Genomic DNA, 23,375 nt, shown 5'->3' on the forward strand with positions numbered 1-23,375 from the left:
CTCATGGAAGATTTTCCTGATCTCTAGTCTAAATTAGGTTCTCCAATTCATTATTTTATATAACCTAGAACTTTCTTTTGTTGAATGTAACAAAATTTAGAATTATGTATTTATTTTTGTGTATTTCTTATATTGATTGCCTCTTTTACTAGATCATATGCTCTGAGTGCAGGGACTGTGTTTGCTTATTTACCATTGCATACCCAATAACCAGTATAGAGCTTGGCATGTAATAGGGGCTCAAAAATACTTGCTTAATAATAGATTAATGAAAGGAAGTTTGCCTTGATATTAGACTGAGCTTTGCTGAATGGGAATAGATTTTGAATGCTCGAATCAGCTTTGGAGGGTAATGTGAAGAGCATCTAAACTAGGCTATCTCGATTGTTATCTCTGAGATCTTGTGTAAGTTAATTTCTTTGAGCCTTAGTTTCTTGTCTATAAAATAGTCATATTAATATGACCTCCTTCTTTTGCTTGTTATAAGGGTTATAATAGCAGCTAATATACATAAAGTGCTTAGAAAATATCTGCCACATAGTATTCACCATTATTATCATTTTTAATATCATTATTTCCACTCTCTTCCTGGTGCAGGAATCACTCTACAATACCTTTGGCAGATAGTTTTGCCATCCTAGTGATGGAGAACACTCTTCTTGAAACCTCTAGCTACTTTTAATGAAATCCAAACTATTTACTATAGAAGTGGCTTCACTATCATGTAAATCTATGTTAATAGTAACTATCTGCTAATAGTAATAATCATATTAACCCTTCACAAATACTTCCACAAATACCTCATTTGATCCTGAGGACAGCCATCTGGGATGGGTGGGTGATCACTAGTGCAATTTTACAGATGCAGAAACTGAGGCTGGGAGATTTGCCAAAGATCATGCAGCGTTTAAGTAATCCAGGACTTGATTATAAAAAATCTCCAGAGAAGCTGATTGTTCACTGAGGGTGCATAAAACTATTCATTGGGAGCAGAAAGAAAAAATTTGAACTTTTTTCTTTATGTATTTTTATCTTTTCTTTTAAAATTGTCTGTATTTTGTGTTTGTTTTTTAACTTACATGATGTTAGAATCACAGTACATATCTATTGCTTCTAAATAATATATATTATATGATGAACCCCAATAAAACTTTCAACTCTTTATTAAAATATGCATTCAGAAAAGTGCATATATTGTAAATGTCCAGCTCAATGAATTTTCACAAACTGAACACAACCAGATAAGCAGCCCCCAGATAAAAAAATAGAATGTTACCAGCAACACAGAAGCCTTCCTTCTTCTCCCATCCAATGACCATGCTACTACAACCAACACACACACAACCACGTTCTTACTGTCTACAACAGAGATTTATTTGGCCAGCTTTTGTACTACACATAAATGATATAAATGGAACTATACAGCGTGTTTTATGTTAAACCCTATGAACAGTTTTTGACCTCCATAAATGGCAATTTTATATGTTTCATCCTAATGCTTTTTTATGTGTCTTTTTGTTTGGCCACTTACTTTATGTTTGTGAGATTCATCCGTATTGCTGTGTGTAGCTGTAGATCATTTGTATAAATTGCTGTATGGAATTCCATTGTCTGAATATACCACCGTTTATTTATTCATTGATGGGTATTTGTATTCTTTCTGATACTTGGATATTATGAATAACACTAGAATAAACATTTTTTTTTGAAAGAAGTAAGGCTTCATTTCTTTGTTTTGCAAATAAAGCTGGCTGAGTTGGTTGCCTTTTGGTGATTAGTCAAATAGGCCAAATCCCATATTCTCATCCAAGTCCTCCAACTCTTCTTGGCCTCAGCCTTGGCTGGAGCTGCAGCAGGAGCAGCAGTGGTGGCAGTGGCCCCAGGGGCAGCAGCCACAAAGGCAGATGGATCGGCCAAGAAGGCCTTGACCTTTTCAGCAAGTAAGAAGGTGCAATCAGTTTCCACAGACAAAGCCAGGACTTGCTTGTACCCATTGATTGTAGAATGAGGTACTGATGCAACAGTTGGGTAACCAATCTGCAGGCAAACACTAGCAACATTGCGGACACCCTCCAGAAGGTGAGAATGCAGTTTCCTATGTGATGTCAAGCAGTTCAGGGTTGTAGATACTGCTACTGTCAAACAGCTGCTGGATAATCAGCCCAAAGGAGAAGGGAGAGATGTTCATTCAGCATGTTCAGCAGTGTGTCTTCGCTAGCTCCCACTTTGTCACCAGTCTTGATCAGCTGCACATCACTCAGGATTTCAGTGGTGATGCTTAAAGCCTGGAAAAAGGAGGTCTTCTCAGGCTCCAGCCCAGTGTTCTGGCCTGGGACAGTGACTTCACATGGGGCAATGGCACCAGCATGGGTGGCAGCTGGCACCTTACTAGCCAGCAGCATGTCCCTGATCTTAGTGAGGTCTTCCTTGGTGAACGCAAAGCCCACATTTCCCTGGATATGAGGCAACAATTTTTCCAGAGCTGGGTTGTTTTCCAGGTGCCCTTGGATGGCCTTGTGCGTCATGGTGTTCTTGCCCATTGGCACCATGGCCTTCCCTCAGAGGGACATGTGGATCTGCTGCATCTACTTGGAGCCCACATTGCTGCTCCTACAATGAAACCTTTAAGATAATTATTGAAAAATTGGATGATCTGAAGGAAGTAGTTGGACTTCCAGGTTGCCCTGTCTTCTCCCTGGGCAGCATGGCAGTGTGTCAGGGGTTGCCACTTAGGGTTTAAAGGTGATGCCACTTTCACAAGAATGCCTGATGAGCGCTAGAATGAACATTCTAATATTTGACTTTTGGTGACCGTATGCAGGGCAGATGCCTAGGAGAGGAATTGTTCAGTCATTGGCTGTGTATACATTCTACTTTAGTAATGACCGTCAAAGAGTTTTCCAAAGTGGTTGTACCAATTTGCACTCCCACAACCTCACCCACACTGTGATTCTGTCTTTTGACTTTTATCCCCTCCAGTCGGTGTGTTGTGGTATCTCTTAGGTTTTCATTTGCATTTCTCTGATGAATAATGAGAGGTTGAACACCGTTTTTATATGTTTGTTGGTGAGGCTGAAATATTTTTATTACCAGGGTGTGCAACATAAAAACTTTTGGGACTTGGGAAGAGTAGGATATGTTCTCTAATTGCTTATTGCTTAGACTAGTTTTTTCTTAGACCGTTGTAAGGAAAAGGAAGTTCCATCTTCTGGTGCTGGGACAGAAAAGGGGAGCATATGAAAGGGAGGTGAGGACCTCCACTTTTCATCTTTGCCAGAGTCTGCTCTGGGTTTGACAAGAAGCGTGTTCTGTACCCAACAGCCAGTTTTCTCCTGCCCTGCTGTGATGTTCCCCAACCCTGGGGCAGACATTCCTTCAGTGACTGGCTGACAAAGGCTATTTTACTGTATTCAGAGAGAAGCAAAATCTTGTGGTAACCTATAAGCAATTCAAGTGCAAGAGTAGGTGATAATTAAAGATTAAAAACATTGCATCCACACTTCCTATAATCTCAGCTACTTATTTGGCCTCTGCTTGCATATTTCATGGATGGTGGGATCACTACTTCATGAGCAGTGGGCCATTTGCTGGGCCATTTTATTCCTGATATGAGCAGAATCCACTTTTCTGTGCCCAGAACTCACTGATCCATGCTATTCTCCTTGGGATCACAAAGAATATATCCACTGCCTCTCTCTTTGACATTTGACAGGCCTGAAAACAGCCACTGTGTGTCCCTAAGTCTCCTCATCTCTGGATGAAACGCCCCCTTCCTTCAGCCACGGCTCATGTGACAAGGTGCCCAGAGACCTCGCTCTTTTTCTCACATTAATTTGGATGAACTAAAAGTTGGCCAGGGTCTACCTTCAAATGCAGCATCCAGCATCCGAGTTAAGGCTCCAGGGGCAGTCTGACCTGCAGTACTCCCTGTACCTGCTGTTCTTTTTGCGCTGATACTTACCCCTGATTCTACATGGATGGCTCCTCCTACTGTTCATGTCGCTACTCGGACATCCTCATCTCAGATCGGCCTTTCCATGCTACCTGAGCTAAAGAGCACCCCTCTTCCCTGGTCACTCCTCACCACTTTATTTCATTTTCTTCATTTTCACTTTCTTATTTATACATTTGTTGAGTTGCTTTTTGTCTGTCTTCCTCCTCATGTGAGCTCTGGGAGGCAGGGATTCTGTGTATCTGGTTCGCTGCTGTAACTCCAGTGCTTGGCACATAGGAGATTCTTTGTCACTTACTCTCACATAGGAGAAATTTGTTTTAAGGGAACAATAGAAGTGGTGGAGTCTAGATTTGAATTCCAGAAGTCTGATTCCTGAGCCTATGTTCTGAACCATTATTCGTGTTGCTCCCACCCTATAAGTAGTGTAACTCTGTCTTGCACATATAGCCTTCCTCTGACTCTGTTAGATGCTGCATCTCTGTACTCTTGTCTTCTCCACATGAAGCATTGACTGGGCCCGAGTGTGTGCGGCCATCTCCAACTCAGGCCAGACTGGGTGTGATTAGCAGAAGGCCAAGTGCCTCTATGGCCAGCAGGTGGTGCTGTTGGGAAGAGAAGAGAAAAGGGGTCCCCAGCGGCTTCTAAAGGAGGGAGGACTGGTTATGAGGCTGGCTTGGGAACCGGGTGATGAGGGAGGTTGAGTTGAGAAGGCCCTGCCAGCTGACCACCTCTTTTCTTTCAACCATTTTCAGATGTGAGGCAGGTGTCTGTAGGAGAGAAGGAGAGCAGGAGTGGACAAGTCCAGATCTGCTGTCCATGGGGTTACTGACAGGAGCAGGAATGGGGGTGGTGGCCCCCACGATACCACTTCCCCTGGTCAAGACCTGCCAGTTCATGCTGAAACAGGTCTAGGCTGGGAACCTGCTCGTTGATCTAGTATTTGATCACCCCTCACCAGCCCCTGCTGCCCCCACCCCTGCTCATGGAAAATGTGGCTATGTAGGGGGCAGGCAGTGGGAACTAGGCCTCCTGGGTTTACAGTTTTCCAGAAAAATCCCTTGGGCTATAAGTTCCTCCAGCATGGAGGGCCTCGTCTGCTTTCCCTCTGTGCTCCCCCACCCGGAACAAAGCATCATGTCTTATACACACAGGTGCTTAGGGCAACCAACCATCCCAGTTTGTCGGGGACTGAGGGAGTTCCCAGGATTCAGAACTTTCAGTGCTAAAATTGGGACAGTTCCAGGCAAATCAAGATGAGCTGGTTACCCTATCAATAAAAGAGATTGTCCAGGTGGTCTGGAAGCCAGCATCCTCCTTTGTCTCTGCTCAGGGGGCATGCTGGTGGCCGGCCGTACGGGTTTCTCAGACCTCAGTGTGATGGGCCCTGTGAAGTCAGGCAAGAACACAGACAGCCCCAGGAGCTGTCATCTGGGCTCTCATGCCGACAGGAGACATGTGTCATTCACATACAGGCAGCTGGTGGAGGGCTGCAGACCCCCGGGGCCACTGCAGCACAGAGCCCAAGCTGCAGTACTTAGGAGCTAGGCTGAAACCATGGAGGGCTTCCTGGAGGTCAGGTTGAAACCCCTGGTTTGGCTGAGACAAACAGAGAAGAGCCCTGGGTGGGAGAGAGGAAGGTGCAGGCAGAAAGGAATCTGTGATAGGTTGTCAGGTGGATCACTTTGGTACAGAAGAGAAAGGGTATCTGGATGGTAAAGAAATGAGATGTAAAAGGGAGTGAGCACACTAAACCCAGCTGGGAAGAATGAGATTAGAAAGCAGTGAGGAATTACTGTAGGGTGCTTCTCAGGGCTGAAGCATTTGTGGGTCCAAAAACATTAAGAAAACCCCAAATCTGGGGGAGCCTCTTCCCATGACTTACCTATCTTCCTCCTTTCCTTTAGTTTCAAGCCAAGGTCTCACATTCTGCTGGTCCCCAGAAGTTTGGGCCCCCTGAAGAGCCTCCCAGCAGTGTTCTGGAAGCCAGGGAAACTTCCTGTCTCCTGAGCTTGCGGTCAGGTCTTCTGAATCTCCCTTCGCGGGAGGCTCCCTGCCCCTGGGTCCCATTTCCACGTACAAGTTACAGTTAGAGGAGTCACAGTATTTGATGGATTGGGAGGAGCTGGTTGTCATCCACTGGCTTGCAAACCTCCAGTTCATGGGACACAATGCATCCAAAGGCAGCTCCTGTCGCAGTCCAATAGATCTCATTATAAGAAAGTTCTTAAACTGAGCCCAATTTCATGATTTCTGCCCATGGGTCCTAACTTTGTTCTTTGACACTTCACAAAAATCTCATTCCTCCCTCATAAAAGCACTTAAAATATTTGAGTTCAGCTGTCCCACTCCCTCGGGTATTTTCTTTTGTGGACTAAATATTTTTCAACACTTCCTGATGTGAAAGTCTTTCAGGCCACTGCTCTGCTTGCCCACCTCCTGGCATTGTCGCAGGTTTCCAGAGTCTGGCTTGGAATAGTAGTTTCTCCATAAATATTTTGAGTGATTGAGTGAATCCACAGGTCCTCCTGTGAATTCCTGTCTGTTTGTGTTTTTTCCTCTTGGCATGTGGGGCCCACAGATCCACTATTGTCTCATGTTGAGTTAACTGTTAGCTAGAACCCCTAACATCCAGGGCTCTCCTTGGTAAGGCCCCTCCCTACTTCCTGAAAGGCTCAGCACAGAAGTGGCAGCTGGGGAAGTCTGAATGCTGTGTCCTAGCTGTCCCTGTGGCCTCTGTGGCTGTGGACCTGGTCTGTGTCTTAAGAGACCAGGCTGCAGCAGCAGTGGCCCAGGCAGTGGCTGGGGCAGACCTCTGTGAGGATGAGGAGGTGTGGAGGTTCCTATGACAGAGCTAGATGAAGGCCTGCTGGCTGCTTGGCATTTGCTCACCTATCTGCAATCTGCAGACTTGTCCCCTTCCTAACCGTAGAGGCCTTCCCTGTAATCAGCAGATTTCTCCTCTCTCTGATAAGTCTGGACTCTCCCTGTTCATTAGCCCCCTGCTTCCTTTAATGCCTGGCTGTCTGATCTTGGACTCCAATCTGTGCATGCCTTTGATGCTGGAGAACAAAGATGTTTCTTGGACTTGAGCCAAGCTGGAGAAGTGTCTGTGAACAGAAGCTTCACTGATAGGAAGGCCTGTCTGGCACATCTCCGCAGGATGGAGCTCTGGGAGCTGCTGGCCCTGGGGAGCAGCTGGTTTATTCCAAGGTTGGAAAATGGATGAGAAAACCTATTTCAACTAGGCAAGGAGGCAAGAGAACTGTGATTCAGGCATCTGGAGATGTTCAGGGACTTGAGACATCCAGGAGGTTTTCAGAAAGGTACCCTTGGTGCATGTGGCCTGCAGAAGAGACAGCTTGTAGCTCTGCACAGGGATACTGACTGCCTGGTTCACCACTGTCTCTCCAGTACCTGGCATGGTGCCTGACACCTGGTAGGTGTCAGGGAGCATGTTTTAGGTGGATAAATGAATGAATGAGTTTCTGGAAATCTCTTCTGTATGCCATAGCACTTTCATTACAAAAGTGAGAGCTCCATTCTGGAGTCAGAGGGACTTGGGTTAGCATCCTGACTTCACCACTTACTGGCTTTAGGACAAGTTCCTAAGCAAATGGGCAGCACAGGAACTCCCCAAGGCTGCTGTTAGAATCCACATAGAGAATGTGCATGGAGTTCAGGGCCTGGTCCATGTCACCCACAGACTCAGTGACCCTCAGTTTAGCCAAACGACTGAGACATAGAGCTCTACAGGCCCTACAAGGAGGGGCTATCCCAGCTGTCCACCTCCTCCTCACGAGGATTGAGGAGGGAGGGGGACCTGTAGAATGGGTAAGAAGCTACATCCCCCCTAGGAAGCTGGTCCTTGGCATAGCTTCCTTTGGGCTCAAGTCGGAGCTCGGGGCACTGCCAAGGGAGCAGCCTGTGGCTATTTCATGTCAGTACAGTGCCCTCTCCACCCGTTCACAAACCCCAGTGGCCACTGCCTGTGTTTCCTCCATGGGTGGGGGGCAGCAGGCCGGTTACCCAGGCCCCAGGCCTACCTGAAACCTGGCCAGATGGCAGGGCAGACAGTTTTGGTCCTCGAGTCTGCATTCATCTCAGAGGCGTGCTTTGCTCTCTCCTTTGACACAGATGCTATGTTTGTAGGTGTCATGAATTGATTTGGGATCTCTCTTCCACACATCTCCCCTCCTTTCCATTTCAGCCCTTCCCTTTGGAAAGCAAGGATCAGGGAGGAAAGATGCTGTAGTAGAAAGAACCTGGACCTGAGGTTTTGAGTGTGGGCAGGTCCTAGCCCCTTGCTGGATTCTCTCATGTGTGAAGTGCACAAGTGGGTGAACCTAGGATATGTTGTGGGTGGGGTGGTCTCAGTGACCTTCAAGAAGCCTCTTTCAGAACTGCTATTTTATGCACCGGTGAGGTCTGTGTTTTATTCCTGTTTCAGATTACTCTCCTCCCCCACCAAAGGAGGAGACAGTTGTCACAAGGACAATGAGGGGTTTGATGGTGGAGAAAAGAGAGCACACGTCAAGTCAGATATCAGCCTTAGGATCAGCTTTATTATGTATTTTACCTTCACCAGGGAGAAGAAGGCAAGAAAGCTGGAGAACAGACCAGCCTGCATCACACAGACACAAATCACATCTCTAAAGAGTGTACATGGTGAGAACTAAGGGCCCACATTAGACCAGCTATGAAGCACAGAGATTGACAAGGGCACCAAACATCCATCTCATCTTTCCCTTCTGGTTGTTTGGATTCAATCATTTACATACTTTCGGTTCATTTTAAAAAAGCACAACCAACATTTCAATGTTCAATAATTTGCTGTTCTTTTTAATGTATAGAGACAAAATCACCCAATTTTTGATTTTTGAAACACCGCAAGCCGCTTTGTCTCAACACCTGTGGTGGTGGTGGTGGTGGAGGTGGTGTTGGTGGTGATAAGTGGAAAGTCCATCAGAATTCAATTTGTTTTGAGGCTTATTTGAGAGCCTGAAACTCGGAAAGATGAATGAAGGCATCCTTGGCTGTTACACACCCAGAGCTGCGTGAATTTTTGCACCAAGGAAGCTGTGCTAGGCTTCTGTGGTCTTCCCTGACAACCACACCATTCCTACATTTAAGACCTTCCATCAGACTGTTGAGAACAATGCTTATTCACAGAGGGTGATGAAATACAGAAAGAACTGTCTTCAGAGACACAGACCAAGTCCTGGAATGCTAAGGAAGCCAGGAGGCAAGAAGGTACATTGCACACAGAGGTAACCACAGAAGAAGGTCACCAGAGCTGGGCTGGGGTCAGGGTTTCATCTGCTGGCCATCTTCTTCACCCCAGATGACATATGAGCAGCTACTTTCCCTTGCCAGGGGATGAGCACTTCTCCTGGACTTTCTGTGGGCAAACCTCCACACATTTTGTCTGGAATAGCTCCTGGCATGGTTCTGCACACTGAGGTGGACATTGGTCTTGGCATGGAGGTAGGCATGGATCTTGGCCTTGCTGTGGGCATTTTTCTTGACTTAATTCCTGGCACTGAGAAAGACATACCTCCTGGGCCTGCACTAGACACTTATCTTGGCAGGGGTGCTGGCATGTGGGGAGGCACACCTCCTCAGCCTTTGCCTGGCACTGCTCCTGGGTCTTTGGGAGGAATGGAGGGGGCACACATGGCTGCTTGCACTGCTGCTCACTGAAGGACATCCTAGGGTGATTTGCAGAGCCTGAAAAAAACACAAGATTCGAAATTATCTGCATTAAAAATATCAGCATGGGAACTGGGGAATGAAGGGTTGAGAAAGAGGAATGAGGAGTGGATGGAAGAACTGATGGAGTGGAATGAGGAGTGGAAGTAAGAACTAATTTCTTGGCTGCTTTTTATCTCTTTCTCTTTTCTTTTTTTTTTCTTTTATTATTATTATTATTATTATTATACTTTAGGTTTTATGGTACATGTGCGCAATGTGCAGGTAAGTTACATATGTATACATGTGCCATGCTGGTGCGCTGCACCCACCAACTCGTCATCTCGCATTAGGTATATCTCCCAATGCTATCCCTCCCCCCTCCCCCCACCCCACAACAGTCCCCAGAGTGTGATGTTCCCCTTCCTGTGTCCATGTGTTCTCATTGTTCAATTCGGGGTTTGGAGCTATGGGTGTCTAGACAGAGGCCGTGAGAATACTCCCACTTTGGAGACAGGTGCCACAGGGAGCTGCGGCCAGGATAGAAAAGAGAAAGAGAATATGCAAAAACCAAACACCGCATATTCTCTTTCTCTTTTCTATCCTGGCCGCAGCTCCCTGTGGCACCTGTCTCCAAAGTGGGAGTATTCTCACGGCCTCTGTCTAGACACCCATAGCTCCAAACCCCAGTCCTACCACAGGTTTTTTTCCCTTCTCTTCTAGTCTACGAATCCTTTTGAAAAACTGGTGCAAGAGACTAGACTAGATAGACAAATTCTAGTCTGGATAGAATATACAGGATAGTTTGTGAGGCCCAAGAAATGGCAAACCACTTAAAAAATCAGTAGAAAGTACAGTCCATAGGAGGAACAGAACAGTGGCCACCTAAAGACAGAGTAACAGGGAGAGAGAGGGCACAGATGCCCCACTTACCTGATCTTCAACAAGACTCAACAAAGGCTGTGGACTGTGAAGCCCAGCAAGGTGGGACTTTTATATGGTGCTTAGTCCAGCCTCCCGTGGGACTGACTGGCCACATGGGCTGTGGTACTAATTGTGGAGTCACCATAACAAGCTTCCTCTGAAATTGCTGATGGTTTGAGTCACTGCTTGGGATGCCTGTTAATCAGACTGCATTTTGGCCTGTGGGTCCTCACCAGACCTCAGCAGGGAGGGGCTTCTATCAGATCTCTCTCATCAGAGGCAGCAGGAAAAGAATGTCATAAAGTGTTATCTCAGTCTGTTCAACCAGGATTCCTTGTCTTCCCAAACTGGTACAGGATGTGGTGAGAGATAAGATCCACCTTGCTCATCTCATCTTCACCAATGGGAAGATTTTATGCCTAAGGCCTGGGGCCTCTCTGGGTCAAGGGCTTGTATGGCCTGTTGCAGACACTTTTTCATCAAGCCTAGAAAGTCACCCTTCAGATGCAAGGACGAAGGCTTGTCCTATGGTTCCAAGCGAACAAAAGGCTTTCAGCCTGCTGAAGAGAGTGATTTTCCTACATGGTGGTCTTGAGGGAAATTGCGGTTCATTTGTTACTCTTGGGTTGTGAAGTGGGGTGAAGGGGAAGAGAGAGGAAGGAGAAGGCAGACAATCTTCATCTTCTCAACCTTGATTTATGACACCCTTCTGAAAGTGGAGTTACTCACAAAGTTTTCATAGTGACCAGGAGAACAGGCTGGAACAAAGTTAACTTGTCTCTTTGCCTTCTGGAAAACGTTTTCTTAGAACTCAAGTCAATAAAAGTCAGGGGATGAAAGGAAAAGTTTCAAAGCAAACACACCCAGTTTTCTCTACCTCTACTTTCTAGTTTGGGCTGTTAGTTTTTGCCTGGTGTGTTCTCCCTGTGCCTGTGGAAATCCTAAGCATTCTGCAAAGCTTTACTCATGTCTACCACCCTCTGAGAGCCTTTCCTGATTACTCTAAACCAGAAATGAATCCACCTCTTTATGCATTCCCATGGTATCTATTGTTTATATTATCCATATGACATTTACTATTGAAATTAGGACTTTCCAGATATTTATATACAGATCTTATTTTTTCCTGGGTTATAAGTTCCTAGAGGATAGGTACTATGCTACAGGTATAGTAAGTGGAAGATGATGGAAGACAAATGATTATTGATGGGGTAAATGTATTAATGAAGGAATAAAGAAGGTGGATATGGGAGAGCTGGGAGTAGAGGAAAATCTCATTTAATTGAAAATGGAAAAGATTTACTTTAAAAGAAGCCCCCACTTCCTTAAAGTGGTGGTTCTGTGTTTGTTTGCTGAAGTTGACCAAATTCAAGCGTCTTTAAATATGATGATGTTCCCTTCCTTTCTCCTTAATTTAAAGTTATGTTCTCACACACTGGGGCCTGTTGTGGGGTGGGAGGAGGGGGGAGGGATAGCATTTGGAGATATACCTAATGTTAAATGATGAGTTAACATTAGGTGTTTAACATGTGGTGCAGCACACCAACATGGCCCATGTATACATATGTAACTAACCTGCACGTTGTGCACATGTACCCTAAAACTTAAAGTATATAAAAAAAGTTATGTTCAATCTCTTAACTTGAAGGGGTAGGTTTAAGTCATTTCCTAAGAAGAATATTTGGCTAAAATCAGAAATGTCTCAAATGTTTATGTAGGTTTTGGATGCTTGATACCTGAAAAGTTTTTAAAAGGTAAGCTGGGGAGATCAGGAAGCATTTCTGACCTTTGAGACTGGTTCTCAGAGGTTAATGTGACATCACCATGAGCCCCATTGATGTCCTGGCAGTAGACAGAGGCCTGAGAGTGGAAGGACTTGGAATACCCAGCTGTATATCTGAAGAGACAAAGTCATTTGGGGCATCTGAGAGAGTAGGTGTAGGGTGGGGAAACTCATCCTTCTTTTTCTCCTCTTTTTTCATTTCCTCCTTTCAGTCCTCTTCCTCTTTGTATTTTTCATCTTTTCTTAGAATGCTGTTGAAGAGACAAAGCAACTCTCCTGTGTCCTAGAAAACAAGGAATTCATCACTGAGTTTAATAATATGTTCTTTCAGTCACTCATGGCCCCTATGTGATGTTGATGCCTTTCCCTTCCAAAATGACTCACAGTTTCATGGAAAATATGGCCAGAGGTAAGCCCCTGTGCTCCAGAAGAAGGCCTCTTCCTTGGTTTTGGGTGGAAGGTCACGGGAGGCTCCTGGGGGAGGGGATGTCTGTGCTTTGTCTTACCGGACAGTATGAATTACCCAGGCAAGGAGGGCGGACAAGGGCATTTCAGGTGGCCTCTAGGAAGGAATGCTTGTTGGGAGGCTGTTGAAGTACAGAGATACAAGTGAAATGAAAGGAGAGATGGAGGCCGGCTTAGGAAAGGAATGAGAAAGAGACTCTGGGAAGAGACCTTCTTAGCTGGGATTTCTGGAAGTTTCCTGTGACAGGATGCATGAGGTGACCTTGCTCATGTCATGTATGTCTGTGACTTTGGTTAAGCCCCAGGACAAGGAGACTAAATAGGAATGTGCAGAACAAGAGACTAGATCATGTTCTCATGGAGGGGAGATGAGCCCAGTTAGGTAGAGCCCAGAGTTTGACTCCTCTCACTGGATGCCCTGCCTGCCATCGAGTTGATTCATGACAGTGGAACAATCTTGAAATTGACCCAAAAGTCCTTCTGTGGTAGGCAGAATAATGGCCTCCTAAATATGTTCGCCACCTAATCGCTAGAATTTGTAAACACGTTAGGTTACTTGGCAAGAGAGACTGAAAGTAGTGAATAAAATCAAAGTTGCTAATCAGATGACTTTAAAATAGGGAGATTATCCTTGATTATCCAGGTGGGGCCAACATAAGTGTAAGGCTCTTAAAACAAGAAGAGTCTGTCAGAGTGATGTGATTTGAGAAAGACTTAACTGGCCATTGCTGATTTTGAATATGGAAGGAGTCCATGAGCCAGAAATGAGGGCGGCTTCTACAGTCTGGAAACAGATTCTCCAGTAGGACCTCCGGAAAGAGATGCAGCTTTGCAGGCACTGTATTTCAGTCTGGTGAGACTTCTGTCAGCCTCTGAGCTCAGGAACTGTCATAGGATTCACTTTTGTTGTTTTAAGCCACTAAATTTGTGGTAACTTGTCACAGAAGCAGTAGAAACCTAATAACCTTCCCAGTGCTGGAGGCTCTTGGGAGCTCTTGAGGAGGGGAGCCTCAGATGAAGAATAAAATCTCATTTACCATTCCCTCATTTAAATATATTCCTACTTGTCATGTCAGCATACTCAATCAAAGTCTAGCTTTTGATAAAGAGGCACTGAGCTGGGTGTGGTGGCTCAAGCGTATAACCCCAGCACTTTGGGAGGCTGAGGCGGGTGGATCACTTGAGGTCAGGAGTTTGAGACCAGCCTGGCCAACATGGTGAAACCCCGTCTCTACTAAAAATACAAAATTAGCCGGGCGTGGTGGCGGGCTCCTGTAATCCTAGCTAATGGGGAGGCTGAGGCAGGAGAATCGCTTGAACCCAGCGGGTGGAGGTTGCAGGGAGCTGAGGTTGTGCCATTGCACTCCAGCCTGGGCAAAAAGTGACTCCATCTCAAAAAACAAAGCAAAACAAAACAAATAACAACAAAAAAGAGCCACTGAGATATATGGAGAAAGAACTCAGGATTCCATTCATCTGGGGTTGACTATCACATAGAGTATATGCAATATTGGATAAGTGATTTAACCTCTCATAATCTCAATTTCCTCTTGTTGAGAAAGGAAAATACTATTTCACAGATTTCTTGTGAGGAATAAATTAGATAATGCATGCTCCAAAACTTAGGGCCATCAAGCTACTTATGAATATTAGTGCAATCTGAATCAGTTCAGGACTCACCTCCTCCATGAAGCCTTCCATTATTTCCCTGGTTCTTCTTGTTCTATGTCCTTTGCTCTGCCCCTCCAATACTTGGTCTTTGACTTGAATTTTTTTTTTTTTTTTTTTGTGAGATGGAGTCTTGCTCTGTCGGCCAGGCTGGTGTGCAGTGGCACGTGATCTCAGGGCACTGCAACCTCTGCCTCCCAGGTTCAAGCTATTCTCCTGCCTTAGCCTCCCGAGTAGCTGGGACTACAGGCACATGCCACCACTCCCAGGTAATTTTTGTGTTTTTAGTAGAGACGGTGTTTCACCATGTTGTTCAGGCTGGTCTCGATCTCTTGATCTCGTGATCCACCCCCTCGGCCTCCCAAAGTGCTGGGACTACAGGCGTGAGACACCGCACATTTTTCTTTAAAACAGGTTCAAATTCTGCCATGTATTTATCTTTCCATGTGTGTGTGTCATAGAACATCTAATACATGCCCAAAGCCAAACTCCTGATCTTGCCTCAAAAACTCCTCCTACCATAGTCTTCCTCAGCTCAGTAAGTGGCCTGGCCTCATCGTCTTTAAAATAGGAAAGTTAGACTTTCAGTCAGGTCCATCCCATCTCTGACATTCTCTGACACTATAAATGTGATCATGAATGATTAGCCTGGGTAACTATGTAACTTTGTAGTGTGTGGACACATGTATGTGGGCACTTTTTCCTTGGTCAGGTTGTAATATACCCACAGGAAGACCCAGTCTTCTGTCTTCTGCATGTGGCAGTAGCTCACCCAGTGGCTGAGTGACCTTAGGTGACCTGTCTTTTCCTAGGTGTGGAGTGGGAGTATTTGGGGTCTGAGTCCTCAAAAATCAATCTTGATGGCCCAGTATCTGGGGTTGTGGATTAGAAAGCTTTGGAAAAATTGTCTCACCCCAAATCTTAAGATAAGGTGATTAAGTTGTTTCTGTGATCATCCCCAGCCCTCCAGCAAGATTGGAGTTAATCTGATTTAATGACATCTGAGATTTAAGATTTTAGACTTCTGGAGCTGTCATTATTGGGAGCCAGGGCATAATTAGACAGGATCAGCAGAAGAGTCTCAGGTGTGTGCAAGACAGTTTTTTTTTTCTCCCATTCCCATCAAATAACTATCTCCTCTGTTCAGATCTTAAAAGTCCTCAGACTCCTCTGATCCATTCATCTGCATATTACAGGGCAATGTCTCTGATAGAGCTGAATGGTACAGAATTTGGTTTCCTGCAGAGCGGGTGCCCCTGGGCAGCTTGCGAATTCCTGGGGGAAATCCACCACTCCTCTCCCTTCCTTTCCTCCTGTGTCACCCACACAGGGGGTCTGAATCAGAGGTGTGAATTCAGGAAAGAGCTGTAAATCACAAGCCCTTAGGGCCAGATGGGACTTGAGAGGCCACCTGATTCTACCTCCTTGTTTTAGCCCCAGCACGTGCTTTAAACAGGAGACACAGAACTATTTATAGACTGCGTTTTTTAGATGAGGAAATTGACGCACAAAAGTGTCAAAGATCTTGTTCAAGGTTACGTGGTCAGCTCATGTCTGGTCTGGGCAATGGTCCACATAAAAAACACTTAGCAGACCAGTGTATTGGGGATTCCTTATAAGCTTTGGGAAGACAACAAAGGTGCAGAACAGCCAGTGGCTGTTCACAGTTTGGGATCACAGGAAATACTCACATGTACATGCCGTCATCTATAAGGTGTTCAGGGACTCCAGGTCAAAGACCACCAACACAGACGGTGGGGAGGAAGGATGTTCCCCAGTTACTTAAATTTGTTGCAGATCTTCAACTTTTTCCCTTTTGAGTTTGATTTCTGGCACACCTTGGCCTAAATCAGGATTAGAAATCCTGGATGCTTTCTACAACCGACACCCTGTGACTTTGGTTGTTCCCCTCTCTGGACCTTCGCTTCCTCATGTAGACACTGAGGATATTTTAAATGCCATGTTCAGCTCTGATATTTGGCAATACGAGCATCTCCTTCTGGCTCCTACTGTGGGCCCAACCTGGGAATGGGGTGGCGAGGTGGCCCCTAACTCTACTTGCCTTCAGAGATATTTGTCATCCTTTTGTGGAACTCCTTGTTTGTCCCTCAAATGCACTGCTTCTCACAGCAGATAGCAGGAAGCTTTTGCTGCAGTAGGTGATGGGTTGTGACTCCAAGTGTGTACATAGATACTAGAGTACTGTTGGCATCTTGGCTTCCTAAGTTCAGTTGCCCACACTAGGGGCTTGATATAAGTTATTTCACTTCATCACCCCACCTTGCTCCTTGGTGAGACTTTTCTTCTCATTCCTCAGGTGAAGAGCTCCCTTCTCCCACTGAGGTGAAGCATCTTGCCTGGCTCCACAGCTGGTTGGTGCAGTGCTTGCTTGGAGCCCATGTCTGTAGGATCCCAAGCCCTTTCCCTTTCCTTGCTGCTGCCCGAGGTGAGGGACCCACATGGAGGTAGCCTGCATCTTCCTGGCAAGGCATTAGGAGGGCTGGCAGGATCTGTATCTTGTGGCTGAAGGGGAAAGTGGCCAAGGACAAGACTGCAACAAGGGCCAGGGCTGCCTTTCAGCCCCAGGCCACTCATGCTGAGTCCCCTTCCCCTCTCCCCACCGTCACATTCTGGGGATGACTCCATGCCACGAGGTTAAAGAGCACAGTGGACAGGGGCTCAGTCCAGAGCAATCCCCTCTTGTTTGGGAAAGTGGCTCTGCAGCCTCTGAGCATCCAATCATTGGTTATTACTGCATGTCAGCGATGTGTGCCCGGCTGCCCCTTCTCAAAGGGCAGGCTGGTGGGAGAGTCAGGTTACGAACACGTGGCCAGAATGTGAAGTGATAAGGGGAGGAAGGCATGGAAGCTCTGAGACCACAGAGTGGGGTATCTAACCAGTTTGGGGGTGGGATATGGGGAAGATTTTTGGAGCAGGTGACCCTTGAGTTGACTTAAAGGGTGAGGATTTGCCCAGGTGGATCATTCAGAGGAAGATTCAGTGGAGGCAGAGCAAAACGATAGAGAAGGTGGTGTAAAGTCACAAAGGCTAGAGACTCTGTGTTGTGTGCCAGGAAATGCCAGCAGTTACCTGTTACTGGGCTGTAAAGTTCTAGAAGGAGATGGAGAAATGGCCCTATGGCTAGAGAAGGAGGCAGGGGCTTGATCATGAAGGCTTTTGCATGGCAGAATGTTATTTGAGCTGCCCTCTAGGCAAAGGGGAGACTCAAGGATTTTAAGCAAGGATATCATGTATAAATTTGAATTTTAGCAAGACTGCCTTGGCTGGCTTCCACTGGAGTAAGAATTGGAGGAAGGTGAACTTCGAAAGCCAGTTAGGAGGGTTGAATGGTGTAGGTGAGAGATGATGAGCACATTTCTGGGAAAAAGCCATGACTCCTTAGTCTGAGAAGACTTTCCTTTGAGCCTGGGAGGGAGCATATAGCTCTGGAGATGAGACATATGAGATTTCCTGCACTTGGAAGACAGGTACAGCTGAAAATATCCTGGTATGCATTTTACGATCAGTTTGTATCTTAAAATCTTTACGTGTTTGGCAAATGGCTTAGTGTTTTTACTGGTCTCTTTGCTGAGCATCAACCCCTGTGACATGGAAGCAGTTATGACTTATCACTAATAAAGCCTTCTAGAATTTGCCTGTGCTTGTGTGCTGAGCTGCAATCTTGGTCCTGTGGGAGCAGGACAGGAAAAATAGGACGTTTGGTAACTGGTTACTTCCTCCCCTCTCCCCAGTTGCCATTCATGCGTGGAAGTGGAGGATGCAAGAAAATGGTCTCTAAGGTTCCTTTCAGCTTCAAAGCCAGACATCCCCGAGGTTCTGTGCCCAGCCCTCATAGCGCTAGCCCACCTCACAGCCAGTTGCCTGATTTAGGAGGGCTTAGAAGCCCTTTTAGAAGGCTAGCTGTACTCTGCCTGATTCTCAAGAAAGCACAAGGCAAAGGGGTCTGTGGTGGAGGCTCCTTTTGTGACCATCTTAATGGATCCTCAGAACTGCTTTGTCATGAAGGGAGAGGTCTTGGTCCTGCCTGTCTTGTTATCTGGGAGCCATCGAGCCTGGTGCTGCACAGATTCTTGTGATGCCACTCTTCAGGCGTTGCTTATTTATACAGCCCTCTACTGTTTGGGGCAGAACGCTGGTGACTGCCGCTGGGGCTGGGAGTAATTATGGCATTCTGCAGGGAGGTGGCACCCTCAACATGTCTCAGCCATCTCCCCAGAATTGCCTTTGATCCAGCTTTTTGTTGGGAAAGTAGCCATTAAGAGATGTCTATCTTGGCCAGGCGCGGTGGCTCTTCTGTCCCTCCTCCTTTTTGACTTCCTGTGAGGTAGAAGGGTTTTCCACCTGTTACCCACAGCTGAAGGGGTTTCCACCTGTTACCACAGTCCCCAGTGCTCTATACGAGACTTTCCCAGCACTTTGGGAGGCCAAGGCGGGCGGATCACGAGGTCAGGAGATCGAGACCATCCTGGCTAACATGGTGAAACCCCGTCTCTACTAAAAATACAAAAAATTAGCCAGGCGTGGTGGTGGGCACCTGTAGTCCCAGCTACTCTGGAGGCTGAGGCAGGAGAATGGTGTGAACCTGGGAGGCGGAGCTTGCAGTGAGCCGAGATCGCGCCACTGCACTCCAGCCTGGGCGACAGAGCAAGACTCCATCTCAAAAAAAAAAAAAAAAAAAAAGAGATGTCTATCTTTGGTTCCATTTACATGGGAGAAACGAGACCTAAATTGGCAATGAATGGTTTCATGTTCCCAGAGCTGCCTCCTTTCAGGCTGTGCGCAGAGTTCGCAGAACCACCTGGGAGGGCACAGCCTCCTGACACGTACTCCCTGTCCTGGGACTGAGATCCTGCCCCTGGAGGGAAGGCATCCACGGTGAGGTGCCTTCGATGTGGCACCTCATGTTTTAGGTGAGGTGCATACTCCCTAAAACATTCTTCCTTCCCTGTTTTTGTACATTGACTAAATAAAGGACTTTGGGGGTCTCTGAAGTAGTCATGATTATTTCATAAATTGTTGATTATTTCATGATTACCTCTTTTTTAACCCATCACAAAACAAAAACGTGAAAATCCAGATGAAAATAGAAATAAACTACTAGTTACCCATATCCTCATTGTCTTAAAATAATGAGAATATCCACAAATTTCCTTTTGTTATTATTATTACCATTATTATCGAGGAAGGTTTTGGTTAAAGATAATGGCTTTACGTTATATTTTCAATTGAGGCCTTACTTTCTTTAATTCATTTTAATGTATTAAATTAATTTAATACATTGAATAGGTTAATACATTAAAATTAAATAAATTAAAATTTATTTTAATGTTTTAAAATTATTAAATTTAATGTAATGAATTTATTAATGTATTATTAAATTTAATGTCTTAAAACAATGTTTCATCATATAACAGGTTCAAGTTTACTTAATCAAACCTTGTTAGATATTTAAATTGTTTCTAAGTTACGCTGTGATAATCATCTTTATCTATATAGCTCCCCTACCCACCATTTTGCAATTTTTTTTTTTGAATAGGTTCTATGAAGTGGACCCATTGGGCCAAAGAGTTGAATCATCTAATGCTTTTGATGATACATATTCCCACATTCCTTGAATTGTTTTCTAAAAGGATTTTTGTCTATTTATATTCCCACCAACTGTAGCACACTCTTTAGCACTGGGTTCGGGATTTATTATTTAAAAGTGACCATTTAATAGAGGATGGTCTGTTGACCATGAATGAAGATGCCACGTTATTGTTCTATTATCTCTCTCTCTCTCTCCCTTTCTTCTGTCCCTCCTCCTTTTTGACTTCCTGTGAGGTAGAAGGGTTTTCCACCTGTTAACCACAGCTGAAGGGGTTTTCACCTGTTACCACAGTCCCCAATGCTCTAAACTAGACTTTCAGAGGCTCCTGGCATCCAGTGAGTGCCTCTCTGCAGGGATCTAGAGTATGGGAACCTCAGTGCCTCAGAAGACCCTGAGACCCTAAGGTCTCCTCATGTCACACCTGGAAAATGAGGGGGTGGTGCCTTAAATGCTCCGCCTGCTTCACGTATTCTAAAAGCCTGCTCTGTCACCAGCTGACTGTACAGCCTCGGTCTGGTGGGGTCCCAGTTATTTTTTCTTTGACACATTTTGGACTCTCTATACTTGCCACACCCTTCGCTGTCTGAACCATCCTTCAGGCTCAGAAGGATGAGAGCTAGTTTTGTGTAATGGTTCCATAGGGAGCCATCCCAGATTTGGCTCTTTGGTTATCTATTACGATGATAGCAGGGAATCCTTAAATGCTGTTCACTGTATCGCTGCTTATGTGCAGTGCACCGAAACAATTCACAACTGGTTTGTCTGTGCGTCAAAGCTCTCTCATCTGCTTGGCCACGGGGGCATGCTCGTGACCTTCTAGGCAATCAGGTTCCTCTCCTGGTGAAAATAGGAATATCCTTGTGCCCAACCTGTCAACAAGCTGGGTAAGCAACTGGCCCAGGACCTTACTGAATGGCGGGGTGGGGGGCACTAGGAGAGGATGGGACATATTCTGAGGCATTGTAGAGGCTGGCGAGATGAGAGTGGCTGAGATGGTGGAGTGGGTCCCTGATCCTAGGCCTTGAAGTCTTGATTCCTACAGTTCTCCCTTTAATGCTATGCCCTGTTCCCAAACCCTTCTCAGCATGAGCTGATAAATTCTGTTTTGTGAATTAAGCTAGTTTGACATGGACTTTCTCTAACTACTTGTAAATAATCTCCACTAACACATCAGCCATGAATGCTTTTCCTATTCATTACTAATTGAGGTCCCAAATATGTACAATATCTAGTTTTTTGTACTTAAGTTTTTATTTTGAAATTTTATAGATTCACAGAGTGTTGCAAAAATAGAGGTTTCATGTACCCTTCACTGTGATTCTTCCACTAGTGACATGTTGTGTAACTATAGTTCAGTATTAGAGCCAGGTAACAGATAGTGGTATAATCTGTAACTCCTTTTTGAATATTTTTAAAAGAATGTCTAACTGTATGCTTACAGATGTCAAAGCCTGACTCCTGTGGTCAGGAGATTTACAGGCTAAGAAGAATTACACAAAGCAATGAAGTTCAGGTGTGATGAGTGTTACACTGCGGTGGGTGTGGGGTGCTCCTTCACCAACTCACTATGTCCCTGTAAACCTGGCACTTGGCATTTGTTAACTCTTTTTTTTTTTTGTTTTTGAGATGGAGTCTCGCTCCTCTCATGCAGGCTGGAGTGCAGTGGTGCGATCTCGGCTCACTGCAACCTCCATCTCCTGGGTTCAAGTGATTCTCCTTCTTCAGCCTCCCGAGTAGCTGGGATTACAAGCATGTGCCACGCCCAGCTAATTTTTGTATTTTTAGTAGAGACGGGGTTTTACCATGTTGACCAGGCTGGTCTCGAGCTCCTGACCTCAGGTGATCCACCTGCCTCGGCCTCCCAAAGTGCTAGGATTACAGGCGTGAGCCACCATGCCTGGCCTGGCATTTGTTAATTCTTTAGCCTCACAACAACTCCATAACAGCAGTACTGTTAGCATCATCATTCCTTTTGCAAAGAGAGGAAAACTGAGACACAAAGAAGTTAAGCAACTTGCTTAAGGTTACACGGTGTTAGGGAGCAGAGATAGGGTTTCATTAAACCCATGCAGCCTGTACTGAGAGCCCTTCTGCATAAGCATTGTGCAACAGGACTAACAGAAAGGTAGTACAATGCCTTTTCCTGAGCCTTCCTGGACCTTTCACCAATGTTCTACTCTTCTTTCTCCCTCATACCATCTCTTTCCTGCTTCCTGGAGTTAGACACTTTCACTGCTGCAACCATATTTATGGATCTCTCAGGCTTTGCTCTAACACAGCCTGGCATTATCTGGGTACACCCTTCAGAGGTGGGCACCTGCCTCTAAGCAGCAGGTGGGGTCAGAGGGAAAGTCAGTTCTCAAAGGTTGTTGAGAGTGCAGGGTTCTAGCCTCACTTCTCAGGGATTGCTTGTTGGTGGTTTAGTGCTGTAAAACAACAAACAAAACAAATCAAAACCCATCAGAAACACCAGGAGCGGTCTTGCACAGCAGAGGAACACGTTTACTTGTCAGTTCATGGTTTCAGTCTCCAGCCCCACAGTGTTGTACATGGTGGAGGTGGCAGTGGTGGTGGGGTTGGGTAGTGCCCCCAGTGCCTCACTCTGGGGGAGGGCAGGGAGGTGGGCAAGCAGGTGGGCAGGACGAAGGGCATTTAGGAGGACAGGGCTTGGTGCAGAGCTTGGGGGGGCAGGACGAAGGAGACTGCGAGGGGCAGGGCGGGCACTTGGGTGGTGATGGACACTTTTCCCGTGGGCACTTTTCGGAGCAGCGTTGCAGCAGCTTCTTTAAACAGCTGGGCTGGCATTTGGACTCACACTTTTGTTCACACTTGGGATCGCAGTTCTTGGGTTCAGTCTTGGGGTCATTTGATTTACTTTTATCATCACTTGACATTGTTTCTTGATTATCTGAGCCCTGCAAAGAAATATGAGATGGGTTGTAGATGGGAGAGGATACCTACAGGCTTCTTACAGCTTATACTTGTACTTAAGAAAGTCTTCCCTGAGATGCATTCAGGCTCTAAATCATCTTCTCATTTAGGGCTGCCCTCATCCTTGTATGAGTTTGAGACAGCATTTCTTAATCTCTCCACCCTTAACTCTGCTTCCTTTTCACTTATTCTTGCTTCCATGCCATAGATTCTAATAGGAGTTCTTAACCTAGGGTTTTGGACCCCCCACCTCCCCCACCCCACTGAAACTGTATTTCAGTAGAATTGGTGTCTCTGTAACTCCATATGTTGTATTTAATTCATTTAGAAACATGATTCCAAGGAGTCCC

The 23,375-nt window shown here is 45.7% G+C and overlaps 2 protein-coding genes and 1 pseudogene across 4 annotated transcripts in view; all 3 read right to left on the reverse strand.

Moving 5' to 3' along the window:
• Positions 1–1,774: 1,774 nt before the first annotated feature.
• LOC129040244 (large ribosomal subunit protein uL10-like) lies at positions 1,775–4,490 on the reverse strand (annotated as a pseudogene).
• A 4,283-nt stretch (positions 4,491–8,773) lies between these two features.
• PRR9 (proline rich 9) lies at positions 8,774–18,821 on the reverse strand. Of its 2 annotated transcripts, XM_054473721.1 has the most exons (3): positions 16,175–18,821; positions 12,354–12,633; positions 8,774–9,682 (listed from the first exon to the last, which is right to left on the reverse strand). In XM_054473721.1, the coding sequence occupies exon 3, from the start codon at positions 9,660–9,662 to the stop codon at positions 9,312–9,314; it is 351 nt and encodes a 116-aa protein (XP_054329696.1). In that variant the 5' UTR covers positions 9,663–9,682; positions 12,354–12,633; positions 16,175–18,821; the 3' UTR covers positions 8,774–9,311. The 2 variants fall into 2 exon arrangements, with proteins under 2 accessions (XP_054329696.1, XP_054329676.1); XM_054473701.1 differs by lacking the exons at positions 12,354–12,633; positions 16,175–18,821 and adding an exon at positions 10,577–10,631.
• Positions 18,822–22,569: 3,748 nt separating this feature from the next.
• The window catches only part of LELP1 (late cornified envelope like proline rich 1), a 36,247-nt gene continuing 35,441 nt past the window's right edge, over positions 22,570–23,375 (reverse strand). For both annotated transcript variants that reach the window (XR_008497908.1, XM_054473772.1), the window contains one exon: positions 22,570–23,009. Coding sequence is in view for 1 of the 2 variants with exons in the window: in XM_054473772.1 (XP_054329747.1) it covers positions 22,692–22,988 (297 nt within the window). In the remaining variant the exon portion in view is untranslated. The remainder of the gene's footprint in view (positions 23,010–23,375) is intronic.

Source organism: Pongo pygmaeus, chromosome 1 (assembly GCF_028885625.2).
Source record: "Pongo pygmaeus isolate AG05252 chromosome 1, NHGRI_mPonPyg2-v2.0_pri, whole genome shotgun sequence".
Lineage (NCBI taxonomy): Eukaryota > Metazoa > Chordata > Mammalia > Primates > Hominidae > Pongo > Pongo pygmaeus.

What these genes read in the sequence shown, in the direction of transcription:
- PRR9 (XM_054473721.1), bottom strand. Translation starts at nt 9,662, where the DNA reads ATGTCCTTCAGTGAGCAGCAGTGCAAGCAGCCATGTGTGCCCCCTCCA.